This window comes from Cervus canadensis, chromosome 3 (genome assembly GCF_019320065.1).
Source record: "Cervus canadensis isolate Bull #8, Minnesota chromosome 3, ASM1932006v1, whole genome shotgun sequence".
In the NCBI taxonomy this organism is placed as follows: domain Eukaryota; kingdom Metazoa; phylum Chordata; class Mammalia; order Artiodactyla; family Cervidae; genus Cervus; species Cervus canadensis.
In genome coordinates, this window is record NC_057388.1 from 53,804,778 (window position 1) to 53,830,487 (window position 25,710).

Genomic DNA, 25,710 nt, shown 5'->3' on the forward strand with positions numbered 1-25,710 from the left:
CACATATTAAGGGCATAGAAACTGTTGGGTCTCATGACCAGAAACCTGAATTCATTCACCATCATGGAGCATCATGGTCTCTTAAATTTCTAGACCTAAGCCAGTTCACAAGTCCACGATCCTTAAGTAAGGTGGGAGAGTTAGATCCCTCTGAGCATAAGCTGTTGCTATTGCTGTAAATGTATACTGAAGATCTTCCCTCAGGTTATTCCCAGCGGGATCTCAGTTATTTACCAGACTGATTGAGCATTATGGAAAGGGGTGTTCTCAGCTCCTTTAAGAATTACTAGACATAACCCTTACTTGAAGCTAATCTTTTGAGGGAAACAAAACACTACCATTGTTCTTGGGAAAATTAGACATTGGAAAAATGGTGAACGGATGATGAATTTATTTCCCTGCTTCCCTCTCTAGATTGAGTTGATCTCACTGTAGTTCCAGGGAGTCTGTGTATCTACCTTGTGGTCATTGTCCCAGTTGCTCAGTGTTTACCCTGCAGAACGCTGTATTGTCTCTGACTCATAGAATGAGGGATATTATGGGAGGGGGCCAGGTGAAAGTCCTGGAAATGTTCTCCTGTCTAGCAGAATAATCAAAAAGTACTGTGTCGCAGGAATTGTAGAGATTAGAGCCATCATAAAATATGTGAGAAATTAAAAAACAGAGATTTTTTTTTTTTATCACATCCTCATTTTACTCACCTTCTTGGCTTGTGCAAAGGAAGAATGGGCCTTGGAAGCTGTTTTATTGTAAGTTTAATCCGGTTGTGCTTCCAACTGCACTACCATTCCAGATGTGATCTCTTTTGGAGAACTAGTCATTCTAATCTCCAGTCCTCAGTATACAGCGATTGATTTTGCAAATCCTTCCCCTTCTTATTCAATCAGCCAGGATTACAAGAAGCTGTTTACATTCACCTGGCATAGAAAGCACTCTACTGTCAGGGTTATAAGCAATCTGCTGTCATAATCTAGTACACCTTGAAGTTATTTTTAAAATGAGTAAGGGCAAAAAATTCATACTTTCCCCATTATTACTGTAAACTTTTAAACCAAAGAACATTTCATAGAACCAATGAGGGGTGGAAGAGGAAGGTGTTTGTTAATGCTTAAAGCAGTATTTATTTGGTGGGCTTCAGCTAGAATGATTGTTCTCTTGGGATTAAAAAGTAAAGCAAAACTAGACAAAAACAAAAATTTACACAAAGTATAATTTTAATCTCCAGAATATCTTGTCTTCTTACCCTTTTTCTTACATGTTAGAATAAAAATCAGAGGTGGTTAACATTTTTTTTTTTTTTGAGACATAGTAGACTCCTTTGCAATCTGAAGTCTGTGGATGTCACAATGTTTTCAAATGCAATAGATTGCATAGGATTATGCAAGTCAATTAAGGTGAAATATAGTCAACAAAATATTTTAAAATTTCCAGTATAGTACAGTATAGTAATATATCTATAGTGATGATAAATAAAAATTAGCATTACTAATAAGTACTTCAGTTTTGGAATTAGTGATGAGTATAACAGTATTTCAAATTATCTGTGATTTCTATTGATCACAGTTAGTCTAATACTCGGAGAAGGCAATGGCATCCCACTCCAGTACTCTTGCCTAGAAAATCCCATGGATGGAGGAGCTGGTGGGCTGCAGTCCATGGGGTCGCTAAGAGTCGGACATGACTGAGCAACTTCACTTTCACTTTTCACTTTCATGCATTGGAGAAGGAAATGGCAACACACTCCAGTGTTCTTGCCTGGAGAATCCCAGGGACGGGGGAGCCTGGTGGGCTGCCGTCTATGGGGTTGCACAGAGTCGGACTGAAGTGACTTAGCAGTAGCAGTCTAATACTATCGTCATTTTTTGTCTGCCTTCTTAACAGAGGAAAATTTAAACATTTAGTTAGATGTGAGTGAAAATAAATGTATGATTTCTTTTCCATCCAAATACATGGGCCCTCCTCCTCCAATTCCCTCTGTTGAACTTTTTGATAGATGAGAGGGCTACATGAATCTCACTTAAAGAACTTCTGCTCTGAATAGGTTTATATGACACGGTGGCTCGAAAAAAATGAATATTTGTTATCTTTTGAACGTATTTGCTTAATCACATATTTTACTACAATGTTTCATTTACTTTATAGAGAAATAAAATCCTGTAACATAATGGAAAGAGGAGATTAAAATGAGTCTATGTGAATAAGTGCTAACTTTTTGTCAATGAATTACCACATAGTGAATTAACTCCTCTGATACATTAGATGGTGCCTCATGGACCTTTTGAAGTAAAATTATTTTAAACTTATGCTCTGTTTTCCTCTATGTTATCAACTGGTTCAAGCTCATGTACTTGCAATGCTCACTAGACTGACTGCATAGTATGTAAAATTTTTGTTTCCGAAAGATTGAGTTTCTTCAGTAATCTGCACTAATTGACTGGTGTGAAATCCTTACTAGAGTATTTACAGAAGTATTATTTGTTGTATATTGTTGGCTCACGCAAATAAAACTGCAAAAAATGAAAACAATTGCATTTTGCTCATTATAGTTACAAAATAATTTCTGCATCTTTTCCTTCTTTCTCCACATTTTCAGTCCCAAATTGTGACAGTTTAACTAGCATTTGAAAAATTATTATGTTTATTGGATTATTTGCAGGTGGGGCTCTGGACTTTGGTCTACAAATCAGTGGTTAATTTAATGATGCACTAGTTTATATTTAGCAAAATGAAGCATAACAAGCTCAGCTGAAAAAATGATTCTTGTTTTAACCAGTGATCTTCACACAGCTGTTTAAATACCATATTGTACTTGTTTTTTTCCTCTTTCCTTATTTAGGATGGCACATGGTACTTGTGTAATCTTTGCTTATTTTAAGCCAGCATAAAAGAATGGCTCTTGGCAAATTGGAGGCAATTTGCAAAACTAAGGGATATTCTTATGAATTCAGGCCAAGTTAAATTATTATTGAAGAATACATCTTTTCCCCAAAATCTCTCCTGAGACTCTTTTTCATTATAATGTTATATTTCAAAGTTTATGACAGAGGAATATTTTTTTCAATTGTTCCACGTAATTTTGTTTCTTTTGTATGATGATACCATTAAAATAAGATTGGCCAGGAAGAATCCAATGTTTTGAAATTGTAATGGTGCCCTTTTTGTGTTATCAATTTTATGTTTTTCTGTCTAGAAAAAACTGTGGCTCTTTTTATACAGATGTAAATGATGACTCAAAACATAGCATAACATAGCATAACGTAGATGGAAATTTAAAATAATTTTCTATGACTGTTTTCTTTTTCTTTTTTTTACTACTGGCTCATCCTCACTGCTTGTTGGATCCAGCCCCCAACTACTACACTTCCAGTAAAAATCAGTTCTTTTCCTTTGACATCTGTATGATGTGTATCAAATGAAGCTTTCTCATAAGCTTTTCTTATTTTGCTTGCCCTTATTTTTTATGTAACTTCCATTTTTTCATGAAATGTTTCGTATTTTCTGATGGTTCCATTTTATCGCAGTATCTTGTGAAGTAGGACACTGTGTCATGTCTACATCTTATATCTGCCTTTTTATGTGAAACCCTTTGCTGCATATTTACTGACTTAAACATATGATCTTGTAGACAGTGATCACAACTGAGGTTGGAAAGATGAAGAATAAAGATGCAGAACGTAGTTACAACTTAGAAGACTGTGTTGATGTATACCAGTGTAATTTTTCTACTTAGTAAAACAACTCAGTCCACATTTCTGTTTTTTAGAATATGTGGTATTGCTTAAAATGTTCAAATATATTCTATATATTTCTTCTGGAGTCTCTGGATATCAGATCTGATTTTGATTGGTTGTACGCTTTTTTATTTGCCGAAAGTAAAGAATCCTCCTACAGTGCAGGAGACCCAGGTTCCGTCCCTGAGTTGGGACAATCCCCTGGGTGGGCGGGGGAGCGCGAGAGCCAGTGAGCGGCTGAGAGAGTTTACCCCGATGAGGCGGTGAGAGGCCCGGGGCCTACCTCAGCGGAGCGGGCTCGCGGCGCCAGCTAGCAGCGGGCCCCCTCCCGGTCCCCGGGCCCGGCGGCGCGGCGGCTGTTTGGTTGTGAGGAAGCGGGGAAGCGAGTGTCCGGCCCCAGCCATGGAGGGTATGGACGTGGACCTGGACCCCGAGCTGATGCAGAAGTTCAGCTGCCTGGGCACCACGGACAAGGACGTGCTCATCTCCGAGTTTCAGCGATTGCTCGGCTTCCAGCTCAACCCGGCCGGCTGCGCCTTCTTCCTGGACATGACCAACTGGAACCTACAAGCAGCAATTGGCGCTTATTATGACTTTGAGAGCCCAAACATCAGTGTACCCTCCATGTCCTTTGTTGAAGACGTCACCATAGGAGAAGGGGAGTCGATACCTCCTGACACCCAGTTTATAAAAACGTGGCGGATCCAGAATTCTGGGGCAGAGGCCTGGCCTCCAGGGGTTTGTCTTAAATATGTCGGGGGAGACCAGTTTGGACATATGAACATGGTGATGGTGAGATCACTAGAGCCCCAAGAGATTGCAGATGTCAGCGTCCAGATGTGCAGCCCCAGCAGAGCAGGAATGTATCAGGGACAGTGGCGGAAAAAATAAAATTAAAAAAAAAAAAAGTAAATGCTGATGAAATCAAAATAAAACACCAAATAGTAACACTTACGATATTAGCTCTCAGCCAAATAAACAAATGTTTAAAAATATTAAAATCCTTAAATTGCGAGATATATCAATAAAATACTTTTTACAGTCAAACATTATAATGTATTAAGTTTTTATGTAGTTTAAGATGATGGGTATATGCTATTTCTTTTCCTTTTTTGAGTTTTCCATCTTATTCACATGTGAAAAGTGGACTGAAATGATAAACTAAGAACTAAATGAAAAATGTTTTTTAAAAAAATACTTCTTACAGTCAATCAGTTCTTTAAATACCAGAAAAGCTCTTTTAATAATGAATGATCAATTCCATAAACATATGTTTTGAAAGTATAATGCTAATGTATATTGATAATTCATACAGTCTTTTCTTCCATCTTGCTGAGGGTAGCAGGCTTGTAATCCTGTTAACTTCATTTTCACTAATTCAGCCTGAGGGATAAAAGTTAGACATCAGCAAATTGATGGAGTAAATTGGTTCAGAGCTTTGATCATTACTCCCTGAAATAAAAGATAGGAGCGGTCAACGTCAAATGTGACTATTGTTCAGCACAGGGGTCCCCAGCCTCCAGGATCTGATGTCTGAGGTGGAGCTGATGCAATAATAATAGAAATAATGTGCACAATAAATAAAATATACTTGAATCATCCCCAAATTGCTCACCCCCCCAGTCAATGGAAAATTGTGTTCTATGAAATCAGAGACTGCTGATTAAGAGCATAGTCCAAAAAAATAGGCAGCTGATTGTGAGTTCCACTTACCCATGAAAGACTTATAGCAAAAGGGTGATAGACTGTATTTTGCTTGCCTTTTTTCTTTCCATTTACTTTCATGAGTTTGTAGATTCTGATCTTATTGAGCCACCTTAAAACTAAATTAGTAACAGACTTTGGCAGTTAATTGTGCTTTGTCCAGTTCCCCAAATTTCACATGGAAATCACTTCAAACAACTGAGAATGCATGCATGCTAAGTCGCTTCAGTCACGTCTGACTCTGTGTGACCCTATAAACAGTCTTCCAGGCTCCTCTGTCCATGGGATTCTCCAGGCAAGAGTACTGAGTGGGTTGCCATTGCCATCCTTCAGAGGGTCTTTCTGACCCAGGGATCGAATCCACGTCTCTTATATCTTCTACATTGGCAGGTAGGTTCTTTACCACTAGCGCCACCTGGTGCCCCAACTGATAATAATTGGCTCTATTTTTAATCAAGATCAACAGACAGCAAACTTGCTAGATATCAGCTATTATTTCATTCAATAAGCATTTCTCGGTAGTCTGTTATGTGGTTTATGTGATAGATATTCTGGTAGGAACACAGAGATGAATAGATGAATAACCCTTGGGTTTTCATTGTCTGCGTGTACATAGACGATGGGGAACATACATTCATGCATGCATACATACATGCACAAACATGTACTTGTGTAGGAATTTAGCATGCAGAAGAGAGGGAAAGGGAGCCATGTGCCATCATGTGAACTGGTGGAAGAGATGTTAAAAGAATTTTAAATAGAAGATTAATACCAATTAGTGGTCTGATAGATTCTCTGAAGATGGAGTCATATGGAGTATGGAGTCATATGGAGTCTCTGAAGATGGAGTAACTGAAATTGCCTCTGAAAAATTTAGATCAATTTTTATAACTACATTTCAGTCCCTTTGCTAGTTTGGGTACAAAGATGAGTGAAGTATATTTTTTGCCTTCTCCCAACTCTCATGTTGAATTGGGAAAGATAGATAACGCAAAACAGACCACAGTTCCTTGTGGTGAGTGCTGCAGTACTCTTAGAAACAAAGTCCTGTGGGGCAATTCTAGGTCACTTACCTTTTCTTTTTGTAAATTTGCTTTTCTCAATGGGTATTTTAAATGTCTTTTCATCACTGAAAATCAACATTGTTGAAATAAAATTATATAAAATCCAATGCACCCTTTTAAAAAAAGAGGTGAAAAATATGTAAGAACATTTTTCCTGGCGAAGAATGGGTGATGTAATGTTATTCTTTGTAAGGAAAAGATTTGAATTTGGTAAGGCCCAAATTTGGCTTCCTCTGCTTAGATTTTTTATAACATTGAAAGTAGGCCTGTATTTCAGAAACAGGCCTTTTGCTTAGAAGGAAATTTGGGGGCATCAAATTGAAGGATACTTTGTAGCAAGAATAGCAATCTCTGTAATTTTGACTGAGAGGAATAAAAGAAAAAGTTCTTTTTTCTAGTGCCAGTTTTAAAACAGTAAAGGGAAAAATATTTTTTAAAGGTGTGTCAGTTATGAAAAGACATTAGTTCTAGGAGTATCAAAGGAATCAACAATAGAACACTTTCAGGTTTTCCAAATCATTAGTTAGGCTGAAGATTAAATGTAGTATTTGTCCATATATACCTCTTCATGTATGCGATCCCTGTAATTGAGTTACACTCCAGAGATTGGCTTTGCCACATTATTTTATCAGAAGAGCCCGTTATTATAGCATCTGTAGCCTCTTCTCTGAATTAAAGAGGAAAAAACTCCATCCCAGTATCATCAATATGATTCCCTATAGAAAAATGTGAAGATTTTAAATCCTTCTGAAAATGTGTTCATGCTAATGCCAGTCAAGTCAGATCTGTGCTAGAATTTTTAAATGATTGTTTCTTATTCAAATTATAGAGATGCACTTTGGAAAATCTTGGAATGTTAAATAAAATGAAGAAGAAAAAGAAAAGATAGTCATTACACACATTTTTATCTAAGTCAGTTTCATTAATTAAACAAGAATATCAATCCATGAAAATTGACATTCTCTTTTCTTATACTTCATGATATTTAGAGATCTATATGCCTGAAATTTTTGATACTTGTAGAAGGTATCTACTATCCTCTTTCCTATCTTACACTTTCTTTCACCACTTTTCCCCAGAAGCTGCTTCATAAATTCTCAAGTACCTTTTGTATAAAACACTGCAGGTAGACACCGATGGGATGGAGACCTCATCCAGGGTAGTGGCAGTCTCAGGAGGCCGTTGTTTCAAGGACCTAGTGCTCAGCTTTGTCCTAAAAGTTGATGCTTCAGTGTCTGCAAGTTCGTCAGTCTTTATGAGCTATACCCACCAAATAAATTAATAAACATGTGTTTAATAATTTTAAAATTAATTTGTCATTCTAGTTTAGCCATAAGGAAATGAGTTTTTTAAAGACCTGAAATTCCTTTATACTGTTCTAAGTTGCTGCCAAAATCCAATTCTTTTCCAGTAATCTGTCCCTCTTCTTTGTTTAATCATACTCTGATTTTTTTTTTTTTCCATAACCAACTTCCCACTCCCCTTCTCCCCCACCTTGCCACCCTCTGGAGACTCCATTTCATAGCACAACTGAAGAAAACAACTTCCCACAGTATAACAATCTTTTTTTTCTGTATTCTTATAGTTGTCATGGAGTTCTTCTCTTTTACTCCCTTTCACAGCTAACATCTGCGATATGGAGCCACCTTCCTCAACAGAAGACTCTCTCTTTGTCATACTTTCAAACTCTTAATTCTGGAGCTTTTCTTTTATGAATGTCATGTAGACCATTGTTCTTAGATTGCTTTTTTTGTTTGTTTGTTTGTTTTTTAAGGAAAAATAGGAAGGGTCATGTTTAAGCTTTTTTATATGGTCCTTCTCTCATGCTTTTTAAAGTTACACGTGCATTATTTTGATTTTGGATATTGATGGCCAGATAGTGTGTTCTCCTGTTTCCTGATCTTTTTTTCCAAAAATATACATATATCCTATATATATTATAATGTAAAATATTGAATAAAGTATGCATTTAAAATTTATACATCTATGCACACATATGTATGTGTATACATATGTATATATGCATGTGTGTATGTATATAAAGGTATATGTATTTTGGCTCACAATATGCAAATGACTGAACATTACATTTTGATTCTTCCCAGTTTATTCTCAGGGCCTTAATTTCATTTCCATTTGTGGAACAATATGTCCTCTGTCCATGGAATTCTTCAGGCAAGAATACTGGAGTGGGTTGTCATTCTCTTCTCCAGAGTGTTTTTCTGTTTCTCCACCCTACCACCCCGAGTATGTTTTTGCTTTGGAAAAAGCTATCTCCATAAATGCTGTGGCATTTATTTTCTGTAATAGCTCTAGCTGCACATTTTATTTGGGCATTGATTTCTCGTCATATGACAGGAATGGCAAGGTTAGCATTTCAGGAGAGCTCCTCTCCTGTTAACAATATCTTCATCCTCTCATTAGTTTAATTCATGATAATATCCAGACAAGCTTTGACCATTAAATCCTTTTAGGCAGCAGAGTTTCCCAAAGGCCATTCTTTGTTTTTGAATAATAAGTTTCTTCAATTCATTTTAATGTATGAAGTTAATACTATATGGGAATTCATTTTCTTCCTGATGCAATAAACTTTCCATTAATGTCTGAGGTTAACTTTTGAGTGTTTTTTTTCCTTACATAGCTGCTGATTAGAGTATCCAACAGAATGTTTTATTCTCTTCTGACTAAATCTCTTTTGGGGGAGATTGTGGTTTTTATAGCTGTTCCCTCAACCCTGTTCCTTCTATCACACCTTTTTCTTTTATTGCATGGAAAATGATGAGGCCTCATCAAAAGCCATTCGTGAAGAACCCTTGGGAAGGTGCTGAGATTGATATATTGTGTGTTTCTTTTTTAAAAAAATTCTCAAATTTGAGAAGCCCATATCTTTGGGAAGCTTAATATTCAAAAACTGTCTACCCAGATCTGAAAGATTGCCTTTGTTGTGCCATTATTATTTCTGACAAAGGGATCAGGTATAGTTATAAAGAACAGGAGAATCAAATGTAAGTTATTTCTTCCCCAAATTAGAAAGGAGTGTCATAGAATAAAATACAGGATATCCTAACTTTGCATAGTCACAATCATAAAATTGAAATCCCCAAGCACTTTCTAGAGATAAGGAAAGACATTGCAGAAATAAATAATAGATATTGGCTGCTTCAAAACAGTGAGTGTGTGCAAGTACATAGAGATTTGCTTTTCGAGGCTGAGCTTTTTAATTTTTTCAGCCAGAGATTCTTTGCTGTGAATCTGTGTCATTTTTGTTGAAGGAAGGATTGAGGACATATTCATACTTCAAGTTACTAATATTTACAGAAGTAATTTATAAATAGTAAATGTTCTAATTTTTCACATTTTTATAGTTTGCTTAAGGGAGAAAAAGCAGTACTTTGAGGATGCTTAGTAAAGAGCAGAGCAAGGCAATCAAAGAAAATGTTTACTTAGAAATGCATTTGGGCCTTTTACAGTTTATGTCTGGTTTCAAATTTTGAAACTGGTTTCAAAAGTTGAATTGTTTCAGATTTCCAAATGATGTTTATATAAGGGCATCTTTAGAAGATAGTATAGTCAGCTCTCTTAAGGTTGTTAAGATCCAACTAAGTTTGAGGGGGAAATTTAGTGAATGCTTTATCTGGGGTTTAGGTCACTGGAGTCGAGTGAAAAGCTAGAGATGTGGCAGCCCTGTAATTATCTCACAAGTGAGTCACACTGAAGAAATTCTCTTAAAATTTGCTCTGTGTGATACCCTTTCCTAAGATAGCAATATTTTTCCTTGGAACTAGAACTAGAAGTAATCAAATAAAAGGTGCTAAGTAATAAAGATTTCGGCAATTGTCATAATCTCTATCAGAGAAGCCAAACAGAAAAAAAAAAAAAAACAACAGTCTTTTAATTCACCTCTTTTTTTAGTATGATGACTAAGCACATAAACAGCCTGAGCTGAATCCTTGCACTGCCGTTTCAAACGAAGGGTAACCTTGGTTAGATAGTCAGTGTGTCTGTGCCTTAGTTTTCTCACTTAGAAAATGAGGACAATAATAACACCTTTTAGGATATTGTCAGAACTGAATGAACATATGTACATATGACTTTTTAAGGGAGGTGATAAGAAGTGATGACAAAAAAAATATTATGAAAATTTGGGGAAGAACATTCTGGTAAAGTTTCTAAGATGTACTCAGAAAACAAAGAGCAGACTGATGGTGGAAATGAATAGCAGCCTGGGCATGAGCAATGTAAGGTGCAAAGTGGAAAGCTGTATGGGATCTGGTTTTGTAAGGTTCTGTGAGTCTGGATAAGGACTTAGGATATCATTTTTCTGTGCAACAGGGAGCTCTTGGAAATTTGATTTTTAAGTAGAAAACTGGCATGACCTATTTTTTTTATAACTATTTTCATTAAGGCTTACTATAATCAGAACAGTGACACATAACTAAGTACTGAATATGGACCCAAGAAAAAGACCTGCAGAGAATTCTGACAAATCGAACTTAACTAAAGGGCAAAGGCAATTCAATGGGGGAAGGCTAACCATTTCAACAAATGGTGGTTGATGGAGCAACTGGCCATTCAAATAAAATAATGAAATTGACCTGAAACTCATAATGTAAATAAAATTAACTCCAAAAGAATCATTTGCACTTAAATGCAAAACATACAAGTAAAAGAGTTTTAGAAAAAATAAATTAACAGGATGAGATTTTTAGGATCTAGGGCTAGGTAAAGAGTTACTGGACTATATTACGAAAAGCACAATCCACAGAAGGAAAAGTCAATAAATTTGATCTCATTTGTTCTGTGAAAGACCTGTGTAACAGAATGAAAAGTTAAGTTACAGACTAGGAGAAAATATTTACAAGAGACTTACCTGACAAAAAAAACTAGAGTCTAAAATATGTAAATAACTCAAAATGTAGCTTATAAAGCAAGCAGTCCAATTAGGAAATGGGCAAAAAAACGTGAAGAAACATTTCATCACAGAGCAAATAAATACTTGAAAAGAGGTGCTTTTCTCTCCTGGCATCATTTTCCGTTAGGGAAGAGTAAATTACGGATAAAGCCACAGTAGGTTAACACTGCACACCTGTCACAATGACTGAGCGCACAAGAACACCAGATACGCTGAGGGCGTGAGGAAGCTGCATCCCTCACGCATCGCTGGGGAGGAATAGAAACTGTGGCAGCCACTCTGGAAACAGTGCGGTGGTTTCCTGTGACTCTAAACAGCAGTTACTGCATGACCCAGCAAAAGCACTCTTAGACATTTATCCCAGGGAAAGTGACAACTTATGTTCATACAGAAACCTGTGCATGAATGTCCCAGCCCAAACTGGACACAGTCCAGGTGTTCTTCAAAGGTGGAGTGTTAAATGATGACACATGTGTACCATGGAATCCCATTCAGCAACAAAAATGAATGACACATGAAACAACTGGGCTGAGTCTTCAGGCAGTTATTCTGAGTGAAAGAAACCAATCCCCAAAGGTCACACATCGAATGATTCCATTTATAGAATAGTCTTGAAAAGACAGAGGTAGGAAGTGGAGACCATTAATGGTTGCCAGGGGTCAGTACCAGGGGTTGGGTTTAGGAAGAGGAAGGAGGTGATTATGTCTACGAATGGATAACAGGAGGGATCCATGTAGCAATGGAATCCTCTATATCTTGTCTGTATCAGTGTGAGCTTCTTGGTGGTGAATTTGTGCTACAGTTTGTGAATTTGAGCTACAGTTGTGAATTTGTGCTACAGTTTGTGAATTTGAGCTACAGTTTTATAAGTGCTTCCCTGCTGGCTCAGACGGTACAGTATCTACCTGCAACGCAGGAGACTTGTGTTCAACCCCTGGAAGAGGAAATAACGACCCACTCCAGCATCCTTGCCTGGAGAATTCCATGGACAGAGGAGCCTGGAGGGCTATAGTCCACTGAGTCACAAAAAGGCAAACACAGCTGAGCGACTAATACTTTTACTTTCGCTTTCGCAAGACGTTACCACTGAGAGAAACTGGACAGAGGGCACATGGCATCTGTCTGTATTATTTCTTACAACTGCATATGAATCTACAGTTGTTTCAAAAAAGTTTAATTAAAGAAAAATTTTCAGCTGATCACTAGAGAATGTATGGCCTTCATCCTGTTATTCTGATTTAATTGCTCAGAAACAGGATATTCGTCTTGTACTTTTAGGAAGGCTTTCAGGTGATCCTATATGCAAACAGGTTGCAGAAGCTCTGCACAGCTGTACGTTAATCCCCCTGGGCTTTACATGAAGGATGTTACTCATGCCTTCTTTAGGTTGTGATACCTACAGTTTGACTTTACATGTCTATGGCCTGATCCTGGGGGACCTGTGTTACTCTTTCAGCTGAGACCACCATCTGAGAATACTTAAGGTGCATATATATATATCTACACATATCATATTTTACTTTTCAAAGTACATTTTACTGTTTTTTCCAGGATCCATTCAACTTTTATTTCAGACACCTCAACACCTGTTGAGGTCTTTTCATAGCTTGTAGTTACTGTAATTTTGTCGGTAAGGATGCAGGAACTGCTTATTCATACTTGCAGATTGCTCTTCATCCTTTTGTTGCCACTCCTCTTGAATATGGCCCTGGCTGGCAGTAAAATCCTGTGTGTGAACACAATTCATGCAAGTCTTTTTGCATGGTAGTTGCAGGAATCTATTTAAAAACAATAGCAGCATTTGATTCAAATTTGGAGTTCCTCTTTTGAGTGCCCGCTGCTTATGATCAGAAACCACGGTAAACTTACTTTATAAGTTTTGTGCTTTTTCATGAGAACCACTTTATCTTGTCTTTTTGCAGTAATAGAAGCATACATTTCATTTTTCTTTGCTTCAGCTACACTTTTAAAGAATATTCTGGCAAAACCTCACTGATAGTACGCTTGTATTTGCTCCTGGACTTGCCAGACTCTTGATTTTATATTGGCCAGTTAATTCTCTGTTGCATTTTGAAGATGATTTATTTGATGTGGAGTTCGGAATGCTTAGCACATAGTAAGTATCCAGTGATTGTTATTAAATAAGATTGATAACTCCTTAAGGGTTACTGCTGTGTACCAGCTCTGTAGACAGTTCTGTCTGCATATAGCTTTCAATTTTGTGGTGAGATGTATAAATATAGAAAATGATCAGTGGGACAGAGCTGAGAACCTGCAAATAGACCCACACCAATATGGCCAACTAATTTTTTCTTAATAGACTTTATTTCCTAGTACAGGTTTAGATTCACAACAAAATTGAGCAGAAAGTAGAGAGAATGCTGACACACTTTCTCCTTCCCTTCCCTGGCTCCCAAAGCCTCCCCTGCTGTCAACATCCCCTACCAGAATTGTACGTGTTACAGTCAATGAACCCACACTGACACATTGTTATCACACAAAGTCCGTAGTTTATCTTAGGGTTTACTGTTAGAGTTGTATGTTCTATGGATTTTGACAAATGTATGATGACATGTTTCCACCACTATATTATCATACAGAACAGTTTCTCTGCCCTACAATCTCTTTGCTATGCTTATTCCTCTCTCCCCATAGCTACTCACAAATACTGATTGTTTTACATCTTCATAGTTTAACCTTTTCCAAAATGTCATACAGTTGGTATCATAAAATATGTAGCCTTTCAAACTGGTTTCTTTCACTTACTAATATGCATGTGAGTTTCCTCAATACCTTTTCGTGGCTTGATAGTTCATATTCCATTGTGTGGACGTACGGATTATTTCCCCCACTTATCTATTGAAAGATACCTTGCTTGCTTCCAAGCTTTGGCAATTATGAATAAAGATGCTATAAACTTAAAAAGGAAATGATTCAAAACTTGTTAGAACATTCCACTTGTTGAATACGATGGAAACTCTTTCAAATTTACTTGGCACTCGTGTGTGTATGTGTGTGTTTGTATTGAATTGTACACTAGCCTGATGCCTTCTATTTCTTTGTCTCTCATCCTCTTGATAAAGTCTCACTGTCATTATTAGAGACCTGATGTTTATGGCTCTGGTAATTCAGGACAAATAGTGGAAATCTGTAGACTGTTCCTTTAATCAAGTGTGATCCAAATAATTTTCCCTTTTGATTGTACTTTTCCCCCCTTTATTCCTTTAACTGGATAGAATTTGTTTGCTCATGGAAATTCTTATTATATTGCTCAGTGCATACCCTCTATTTTATTTTAATTGCTTTTTTCTATTGCCTGCTTTCCTGACACTCCACTGTAGGTATCCATGTATTTAGTGGTTGTCCTTACAATTGCTCTCCCCAGCTTATTTTGATATATATGTATCCTTGAAAAAGGATTATACTGTTTTTGTTTCATTGTATTTACTTATTGTTAACAAACACATAGCACTTTTAATATCTTAGATATCATCTTAATCTTCTTCCAACATGAATTTACTTAGTGTTTACGATAACACTGTGAGTTAGATGTTTTTATCCCTGTCGTCACAAAAGGCTAAGTAATGCCGCACGGGTACATAACTCACGTGTGTGGGGTCAGGGCTTCAGCTTGGCTCATCTGGCTCTAGAGTTCACACCTTCAGCCACTGCAGTAACCCGCCCCTCCGGCCTTACCAGGCGTGCTGTAAATCTCACTTGTTCCTTTTCATGTTGCCATTTGTACTTCAAATTCATAACCTTTAGTTGCTACTTGATATTCTGTTACGAGCATATACTACATTTAAAACATCAAGTTTTCTGAGGTAATATACACTGTGTAATAAATTCATTTAAAATACATAGTTTACTGAGTTTAAACACATGAATATATCACTGTAACCAACACCATCATCAGTATATACAACATTTCCTTCACTCGCAGAGATACCCTGGTACTCTTTCCTGTTCAGTCCTACCCATGGCCCAAGAAAACATGGATCTTTGTGTCACAACTCGTTCATTTTTCCCATATTGCATTTTTTATAGATGGAATTATATTTTAGATACAGTTTGTTTTTGGCTTTTGTTGTTGTTCAGCATATTTTGAGATTCATTCTTACTGTTGCTTAAGTTGGCAGTTCACTTTTTTTTATTATAGTGCAGTTTTACATTAAATAGATATACCATAATTTGTTTATCTGTTCATCTGTTGATGGACATTTGGGTTTATCCCAGTTTTTGGCAAGAATGAGTAAAGCTGGCATGAAAATGTATGCATAAGTCTTTGTAGTAATATATGTTTTCATTTCTCTTAGGCAAATACCTAAGAACAAACTTTCTGGGTCTTGTGATAGGTGTATATTTAACATTATAAAAAATTGTTAAAATGTTTTACGAAGTTTTTGTGTCATTTTGCACTTTTACTAGTGAGTAAGAATTCAGTTTTCTTTACATTCTAGACAACTCTTGGTATTGTCAGCCTTTTTCAGCTTTTTATTTTGCAATAATTATAGAGTTATAATTGCAAAAATAACACAGGAGGTCCTTTGTATGCCAGCTTTACATAAACTACTTTCTGTGTAATTTCTATGCATTTCTATGGGATTTTTATATGGTTAGATTCATGTAGTTACCACTGCACTCAAGGTACAGAACTGTCCCATTACTGCTAAGATTTTTCACGCTAGTCTGTTGGAGTCACACAGATTCCTTTTTCCTTCCTCCCTCCATCTCTTCTCACTCCCTTTGTGAAATCATGCAAAAAAAAACTAACCTATTACCCATCCCTACAGATTTTCATGAATGCTATGTAACTGTAAATGTAATAATATACTCAGGGTCTTCCCAAGTGGCTCTAGTGGTAAGTAACCTACCTGCCAATGCAGGAGATATAAGAGAAGTGGATTCAATCTCTGGGTTGGGAAGATCCCCTGGAGTAGGAAATGGCAGTCCACTCCAGTATTCTTGCCTGGAGCATCCCATGGACAGAGGAGTCTAGTGAGCTACAATCCATAGGGTCGCGAAGAGTTGGACAAATCTGAAGCGACTTAGCATGCAATAATATACTTACAGTCCCATCAGATTGGCTGATTCTACTCAACATAATTCCTTTAATATCTACCCATGGTGTTGACTTATATGTATCAATAGTTATTTTCCTTTTCATTGCTGAGTGATACAGATATAACGATTTACCTATTGAAAGGCATTTGAATTGTTGCCACTTTTAGGCTTTGGCAAAACAAAAACAAAAACTGCTATGAACTAATGTGTATATGCTTTTATGTGGACACAAATTTTCATTTCTCTGGGATAAATGCTCAGTAGTGTATGTTAAGTTGTTTTTGTTATGTTTTAAGAAACTACCAGACTATATTTCAGAGTGGTTGTACCATTTTACAATTCTATCAGCACCAGGGAGGTATGATTTGTCCAGTTTCTCCCCATCCTTGCCAACATTTGCTATTGACATTATTATTTTAGCCACTGTAATCGTTAAGTAATACTACTTCATTTAGTTTTTAATTTGCATTTCCTTAATGGCTAGTGGTATTGAACATTTTTTCATGTCCTTAATTTGCCATCCATATATCCTCTCTTTTAAGGATTTTTAAATCCTTTTAATTTTAAGCCATTCTAGTGGAGTGTATTGGCATCTCGTTGTGGTTGTAATTTTTGTTTTCCTGACAAATTAAGATGTTGAGCATCATTTCATATGTGTATTGGTCATCTTATGTCTTGTTTAGTGAAGTGTCTCTTTAGCTTTGCTTCGCTCTTTTTTAAGCTGGCTTATTTGTTTTAGAGTTACAAACGTTCTTTATTTCTGGATACCACTGCTTTGTCAGATACATGTATTGCAAATATTTTCTACCATTGTATGGCTCACCTGTTTCATTTTTAAAATTTCTTTTGAGAAGTAGAAGTTTTAAATTTTGATGAATTTCTATTTGTCCATTTTTTCTTATTGTTAGTGCTTTTTTACATCCTTTCTAACAAATCTTTGCTTACTCAAAGATCATGAAAGTTTTCTCCTAGGAATTTTGTAGTTGTAGGTTTTAAATTTAGGTCTAAGTCCTGTTTGGTAGTTAATTTTTGTTCATGTGCCATATTTGTATTATTCTATCCCCTGTTAATTATTGCTTAGGTTTACTAGCATAAAAAACATTGACAACACGCTGTCTCATATGGCTCCCTGTGACTGTGTAAAAGTATCTCTGAATGGTAAGGCATATGTATGTATATATATATATATATATATATATGTTAATCAAATATGTATACACACACACACACACACGTGTGTGTGAATCAAGTGTATGCAAATTGATATCCAGAATGGTAGCACAAGTTTATCTTCCCATCAGCATGGTGAGAGAGTCCCTGTTTATTTTGACTTGTGAATAGCTACAAGATTTTTCCTTCACTTGCTTCTAAACTCAGATTTCATATTATGCGCTTCTCAGCATGCTTCCTGATGACAATCTGTGACTATTTTCTAATTCACTTATTCTAATCTTTTATGGAGGGGAAGGGTAAACCAGTACTCTTTCCTGGCCTAAGTTGTGTCTGAATTACGACTACACAGGCTGAGAGTGAAGGCCTTAGGTTCTGTACCATTAGTTCAGTGCATAGGTGTTATGATAGGTTTTTTGCCAACTTGACCACTCTTTCATCTCCTGTTTGGTTCTCACCTTTGGTACTTATTTTTCGTGATGTTGAATTGGTGACCTCAGGTATATGAGATATTAGTATATATAATTAAGCGCCAAGTTTTGTGAAGATTATTTTTGATATAGTTGTGAAGGCTCTAGAGTTTCAGGTGAAAATATTTATGAGCAGATGGTGATGTGAGCAATAACTTCAGTACCTTAACATGGGTCATATCTTAAAAGTCTCTTACGTAAAGGACAAAGCCATCATGTTAAAAATATGCTGGGAAGTGCTGTAATATGCACTTGAAAACTTTATGTATTATAAGAAAAACTTGTATTGAACAGATGCTTCGTCTTAAGGGCGCGAGTATAAACCAGTTAAATTTACATAATTATTTTATAGGCTAAAATATTAGCTGTTTTCTCACTGATGGAAAAGTTCATTTACTGCTACACAACACAGCTGGAGTAAGAAATACCTGGGCTAACATTCAGCCTGAAATACTGACTGAGAAAATTACATGTGAAAGTGAAAGATTCCATTTTTAGTTTTCTCGGCTGAGTTCTTTCAGTACTAATATTAGTTTTGAGTTATATTTATAGAAACACTTACTTGCATTAAATGTTGCTTGCATCTGGTGAGAATTATTTCACAGTATCAGCAATTTAGTTAGAATCTGTCCTTCCCAGTTTTGCTGTCAAAACTGGAAAATACTGAGAAATCTTTGCATACCTTTGACAAGGTCTTGATAGTTTCTTTCCTATGAATGAAGTGCGTATTTTTTTTCCTCCTATTTCTCTAGTAGTTTTGTGTTTATATTATGTAAATATTTGGAAAAAAGGGGAAAAAATCATAACAGATAATGGAGGCTATTACTTGCTTATATAATAGCTTTATGTGTAAGTTCAAACTGTTCTGCCATGTTTAAAAAAATGACTATCACTGAACATATTTTTTCCACACCATGCTTGATAGACAAATTTTAGTTTGTTTCTAAAGCCATATATGATGCATTCTGGGTTGCTCAGGACAGTTCAGGTTTATGCCCGTGTTCCAGATGTAATTATTGCTAGCATGTTCTATCGCATCCTATTAAACGACATGCTGGTCATGACCTATGGATTTGATTTCATGACCAGAACTGTATTGGGTTGAGATTCGTATCTGGATTCAGATATTCTCAAGTATTAGCCTTAGCTATGTCATCCTGACTCACCTCCTGTAAATTTCCATTTCTGCATCCATCTCTAGTAAGGATGTTGTGAGGATTAAAAAGATCATTTCTATGAGCACTTCATATCATGTCTGGTGAATGGAAGAAGTTACTGCGTGTTAGTTATTCTCGTTATTTATACTATAAACATGGTTTTCCTCTTCTAAAATTATGTTACACAGAGTATGATTGAGTAAAAGTTTTTTCCACATTATTGGGAGACATTTAAAAATTAGAGATAAAACTGTGTTCTTGTCAGTCAGCAGTTATAAAGCATATCCAGAAATGCCTGGACAAACAGTAGTTAAGCTGTTATACTACGCCTATAGGAGCAAGAAATCTTTGGCTTTCCAGCTGAGTTGAGTTCCCCACCAAGAGGCCAAATGTAAGGGATGTCATTAGTGAAAATACATTATTTTGGTAATCCTTGCCCTATCCTGCTTATGATTCATGTATATCTTAAAAAAAATAGAAACACTTTCATCTTGTTTTGCATTTAAAATAGCATGTAGCCTCTTGATGTTGAAACATTGATGCCCTTTTGAAATATTAGAATCAAAAATTATTTTGGTAAACTGAAAGCATTAATATTTTGATTTTCACTGAACCAACGTTATTGACTTTATTTATAAAATGAGATGTTAAATTTGTATCTGAATAGCCTTTGAGCTGATACTCCATAATGACTGAGGTAAGTGGTCTAATTCAGATGTTTGGCTCCTAAGTTTATTTTGCTGTGTCAGATTACTGTTTTCTGAATTTCCCTGTGTTTCTTACCTGTGCATTGTTGTCTGCATTCTATGTCTCATTACTGCTGTCCTGCCTGAAAACCAGGGCGTGGTGAGGTATATGTGGCGAGTTAAGCCCTTCGACTTGTTAGCTTGATTAGCCTTGTATCCTCCACGTTGAGTTTCATTCTGAGGAGGAATAAGTCCTCTTGACTTTGGCCATTGTGCTGTTAAAGTAGCTCACAATGATTTGGATGGTTGTTCCACAAAGGTAGATAATAAATACATATCAGTGTTAAGGGAGAGTACTTCTTATTCTATCATATCATTTTTCTTTCTTTCTTTTTTTTTTTTTTCCTGGCCATGAGACATGTGAGATCTTAGTTCCCTGACCAGGGTTTGAACCTACACCCTTTGCACTGGAAGCATGGATTCTTAACCACTGGACTGCCAGGGAGGTTTTCCTCTGCTCTATTCTTTCCATTACTAACTCAAGTCACTTCTCATGATAGCCTTGAGAAGTAGGCATTTCTAACCTCAGAGTAGTTCAATATTTGCCAAACTGTCCCCAAACTAGTGAATGACAGCCTTGAAATTTAAACTCAATAGTGTCTTCGTCACATTAGTTCAGGCTCCTCCTGAGAAGTTTGTGGAAGCGATTTCTGAATCATTCTTCCAGATCACAGTCCTTACCCTTGTGTTTTTCACTTTTATCAATGACACGTTATGTATCAGTATCACCAAACCAGGCTAGGATTCTGAAAAACAGAAAAAGGATTACAATTAAAAAAAGAAAAAACCCGTGGCAAATTGGAAGAACTAGTAACTGTGAACAGAGTATAGCTAAGCAGAGATGCATGCAGGGTAATTCACATAGGGAGGAAAATAAGAGTGAAAATTTAAGAGTCTGCCCAGCAATTCTCTTTTTCTCCTGCAGCTCTGGTCATGACTTTATTATGTAGACTTTGGAGAGAATCCAGAGGAATCCAACAGAAATTATTAGATGGTTTGAGAAATCTATGATGTAAGTCTTAGGAACTGGGTTTATTTAGCCTAGAGAAGGGAGGTCTGCATAGGGACTTAATTACAGTCTTCAAGTTCATTGAAATCATAGACACAGAGGCCTTGCGTATTTCCCAGGAGAATTGTCTTTTGACAGGCACTTTCATATATGGTTGTTTTCTTGGTTTTCACCGTGCATGAGAGGATATTGTATGAGTGATGATGAGCAGCTGTTCTTTGTTCACTGCAGGGAGACAAGCAAGAAAGAGCTTAAATCACCAGAGGAGTGATTTAGGGAGAACTCTGAGAACTTTTCAGCTATCCTTGGAAGCTGGTGGAGATTCTTTCAGTAAAGACTTTGTTTTTTAAAGAATTGTAATTTTGTGTGTACACTGCCAGAATTTAGGGAATGAATTTTAGACTGAAAGGAGGAAAAAACATTGCGTCAGCCTTTTTTCTTGGTTTAAAGGTAAACACACTTTTTTTTTTTTTTTTTTTTAGATACTTTCTCTCTGAGCTCTGTAAAAGTGTGAGGGCACCTGTCAAAAACAAGGCTGATGATAGACATCTTCATGTTACACTTTTAAGCTTTAGTTCAGTTTGGTACGACCACTTAGGCACCCTCTCATTGGGGCTAAGGTCCAGGGAGGTCCTGATCTTTGAGAACAAGGTGTTTAGATGCTCTGAGCTGCTGTGACACTGGTCACCTGCAAGGATCTGCTCATTTCTCACTGACATGCTGTCTTCTCACTGAAAACGGATTGCAGAATACCATCTGCCTCTTCATTGCCTCTTTATAACTGGAGGAACATTCTTTCCTCTATTGTCCAGTCTCATCTAGGTTTTAGTGGAGGGTTGGTTTCTAATTAAAGTGGCTTCATAGCTTTCATTATAAAGTTATGAAATGCAGGTAAATATTAATATTAATATAGAATCTTGATTTGGATTTCCTTTTTTTCCTCCTTTCCTCCCATGAATAGTGACTGAAATGCTGCTAGGTGCTAGGTACTATACTAGGTATTGAGGATACAGAACAGTCAAGACTATCTGCCTTGGAGAGGTGGATAAAAAATCACATCTATAGTGTGATAAATGGTGACACACGTCGTTATACAGGACCCAAATTTCAATTTGAAACAGATTTGTCAGGAAGACCTCACATACCTAGGCACCACAGATGTTTCTGTTGTGTATTCTGGGTCTACCTCCTCCTTGCCCTTGCTTGCCAGAAACAGGAATCAAGCTAGGTACATCACTTCTGCAGAACCGCTGACCTCTGATATAAATAGAGCATGAAAGATTTAAGTCATTTACTTGTTTTTTAAAAAAGAAGTCCATCATGTTTTAATAAACACTATTTATGTTTAAAAATGACCTCTAAAGACATTTAAAATATCCCAGTGGCTGTGAATATGGCCAGAATTTAGCAGTCATAAAGCAGTCTTTTTCTTTTTTCTCTTTCAGTATATTTAGAGAAATATGTCCCCTCACTTTATATCTTATTTTATGTTGTGTTTTGCAATTGTGATTTTTGCAAAGGTCATCTGGCAATGGAGTGTGAAAGGATTCAACAGCCACACTCAGAAAGCCCACATGATCCACTGATGTTCAATAGCATAACCTTTATATTACAAGCAGAGCCTTTTAAGACAAAAATAAGAATGATGTGGAATTACTGCTATAAGCATGGGACGTAATTGAAGTATATCCTTGGCTTTTTTGTGTAGTGGTAAGTTGGGGAAGGAAAACTATTAAGAGATAAGGTATAGGTTAGAACTTTGCAGTAACCACTAGTCTAAATTAATAATTTTCAGTGGATATGTTTAAATAAGATGTGATTCAACTCAAAACTTTACTTTTGAGGTGTTGGATGTTAGGAGATATTTAACTGTTCTAATCCCCTGGGCAGAGGAACCTGGCAGGCTACAGTCCATGGGTTACAGAGTCTGACACGACTGAGCAAATAACACTACTACAACTAACTGTGCTAATAGTTCTTATGTTCATTAATATAATGCCTGTCCAAATGGCCTTTCAAGTGATGTAAAACCTGTAGCATCAGTATTCTTCTGTGGGTACAGAACACTTAAGTGCAGAGTCTTAGCACTCAAGGATAAGAGAGGTGGGTATATTTTCTATTTCATTCTTAAGCTCTGAAATAGTTTGCTTTTTTCCTTAAAATTTCTAGAATTGGTCTTCTGGTTTATATATCCCTTCAAAGGGATATTTCAAAATTTCTGAAAGAATAGCATGGGCTACTTACTCCATGTTGTAACTTCATGTCCAGGTTCAGTTCAAACCCATCATCACTGCCCAAACCATTCCTCAATGTTCAAGGCTATTTAGAGTTTGTCAGAAACTTGTCTTTCCAGGCTTTTCCCTACCTTTAAACAAATCACCTAAGTCCAAGTAAATAGGAATTGCCTGTTTCAGAATACTTTCTTTCTTTTGACAAAATTTAGTGTTCCCCACATGACACATCTTTACTCTTGCTTACATGGGAAGTGATGTCCTCTTTCTTTAAAACTCCTGTCACTCTTTGTTTAATGTAGGTATCTCACTGTTTCAGAAACAACAGTAATGATGAAAACAATAAGAAAAAAAATCCAAAATAAATGACAGGTAAAACTTCAAGTGACTCTTGGAAATGTAATGTGGGCAGTTTTCAGTATGTTTATGTATGGAATGAATTTGATTTTGTGCTTTGGAAACCTAGATTCTGTTTTGTTGAAATTTGGATCATTTATGTTTCTCAGCTTCACAGATGTTGCAGATGTCAGATGTTGCAGACTTGTTAGATGCCAAGCTTTCTTGCTTTCCTCTATCTCTTATAGGAGGTGACCCAGTGAATTTGCCTGGTCTGTGAAACTGCTTCAGGACCCTTTCAAAGGGCAGGCTCCTTTACCTCACTCTGGTCAGCTCTACGTTTCTGGTATGATTGGACACACAGTCTATACGCTTTTTAAAAGAATGATCCTTTTTCCTTCTAACTCTGGACTCAAATGTGAATATATGGCAGCTTTTAAATTCATTTCAACTTTGAAGCAAGCAGCCGTTGCAGTTTTCATATTCATGCCTTGAGGGAAATATCTTCTTAACAATGCAGCTTTTGTTTATTAAAATTTTTTGGCGGGGGAGGCTTGATTTTGGGGAACAGAAGACTCTGACGTCACATTCCTGTCTGTGGTTTGAGTGTCCTCTCTCTTCCACCCATTTATGGTGTGTACAGAACAGTCACCGTGCTTAGTACCACAGTCAAAACCAGGATTCGTAGATGTTCTCCTGACAGCTTAGTAGATACTTTCGAGCGGTTAAAACTGGGATATGTTAGGAATTGCGTTTTATATCTTAATACAGTTCTACATGAGTAGGCTATATACCCCTTCTCCATTTACTTCCCACCTGGAAACTAGAGAAATCAGGTTCTTTCTTATGTTGGCATTGTGAATTACCACAAAAGAGGATGCAGGTGCTTGATGGTAGTGGTCTTTACATTTTTTAACTTAAAAAAATATTTTATTGGAGTATAATTGCTTTATAGTGCTGTTAGTTTGTGCTGAATAACGAAGTGAATCAACTCTTTGTATAGCACAGGGAACTCAGCTTGGTACTCTGTAATGACTTAAAGGGTTGCAGGGGTGGGAGGGAGTTTCAAGAGGTGGTAGTCATTAAACAAAATTGTTTCTAACATCTAATGACTGTCAAGTTTAAGAGTGGTGTCATAGAACTTTCTCCAATATCGATGCAGATGCCCTTTAACATTTTATTAGTTTGTAGCTGACCATCCTGTAGAGCATGTTATGTCACTCATCTCTCGAGAGTACATATTGCAGCCGGTTTATCTTGAAAGATAACGTGAAACATTCCTCAACATGAATTATTTTTATAGATGGTATCTTAACAAGTCTTTGAAAGTGAATGGGAATGCCTCCTTTTGAGATTGGTTGTCCTAAAGCATTGGGGCCAGGTTCTAAGTCTCTGGAACCTCGCACCCCTATTGATGAGTGTGACTGGTGACTGTTTTCTGAGAGAAATAGTCTTTCTCTTGTTTACCATTGGGATAATATCCACATGCAGCTGTTAAGTTCTCATGAGATGATGCAGTCCTGCCTGTTAGCTGATGAGCAAGTTCAATATGCCCTTAATTGATTCCCGTTTCTTTTTGGAGACCACAGTTTCAAGCTCTGTGCTGCTTTGTTCTTATCAGAACTCAGTCCTGATAAATAGTATTTGTGGAATATCACTGAGGAATGTGTAATTTATCCATTCTGTTAGAAATTAGATCTTTTCCTTAATTCAAGCCAGGCCACCATAGAGCTGCATTTTTCCTCCCTTGAGAATTGCTTATACTGAGTTATACTGCGATGCTTTGTCATTGGCCAGATTGAGAGTCATTATTAATAAGCATCCTCAGGAGAGTCATTATTGGATTCATCAGAGTGCAGTGGGTAAGGAGAAGGTCCATTTAATGCACAACATTTGCTTTATGGACACTCATAGAAGAAAGTTCTCAAAATTATCAGTGTTAGGAGAGACTGAACTTCCCTTGAGCAACTGTTGCTGAGACTCCTCTAACTAATGACATTGTTGCCCACTTCTAACCAAGCTTCTGTTAAACTTTTTGAGAACTACACTGACTTTCTCAGGTAGCACTAGTGGTAAAGAAACCACCTGCCAATGCAGGAGATGTAAGAGACTTGTG

The 25,710-nt window shown here is 36.7% G+C and overlaps 2 protein-coding genes across 5 annotated transcripts in view; both read left to right on the forward strand.

The window, feature by feature from the left end:
* Positions 1–25,710, forward strand: part of IMMP2L (inner mitochondrial membrane peptidase subunit 2) — a 921,351-nt gene that overhangs the window by 249,932 nt on the left and 645,709 nt on the right. The gene's annotated exons all lie outside the window — the stretch shown is intronic.
* LOC122438374 (protein ILRUN-like) lies at positions 3,934–4,656 on the forward strand. Its single transcript, XM_043463179.1, has one exon. The coding sequence runs from the start codon at positions 4,134–4,136 to the stop codon at positions 4,620–4,622; it is 489 nt and encodes a 162-aa protein (XP_043319114.1). The 5' UTR covers positions 3,934–4,133; the 3' UTR covers positions 4,623–4,656.

Excerpts from the sequence above, each read along its gene's own strand:
- LOC122438374 (XM_043463179.1), top strand. The coding sequence starts at position 4,134 with ATGGAGGGTATGGACGTGGACCTGGACCCCGAGCTGATGCAGAAGTTC.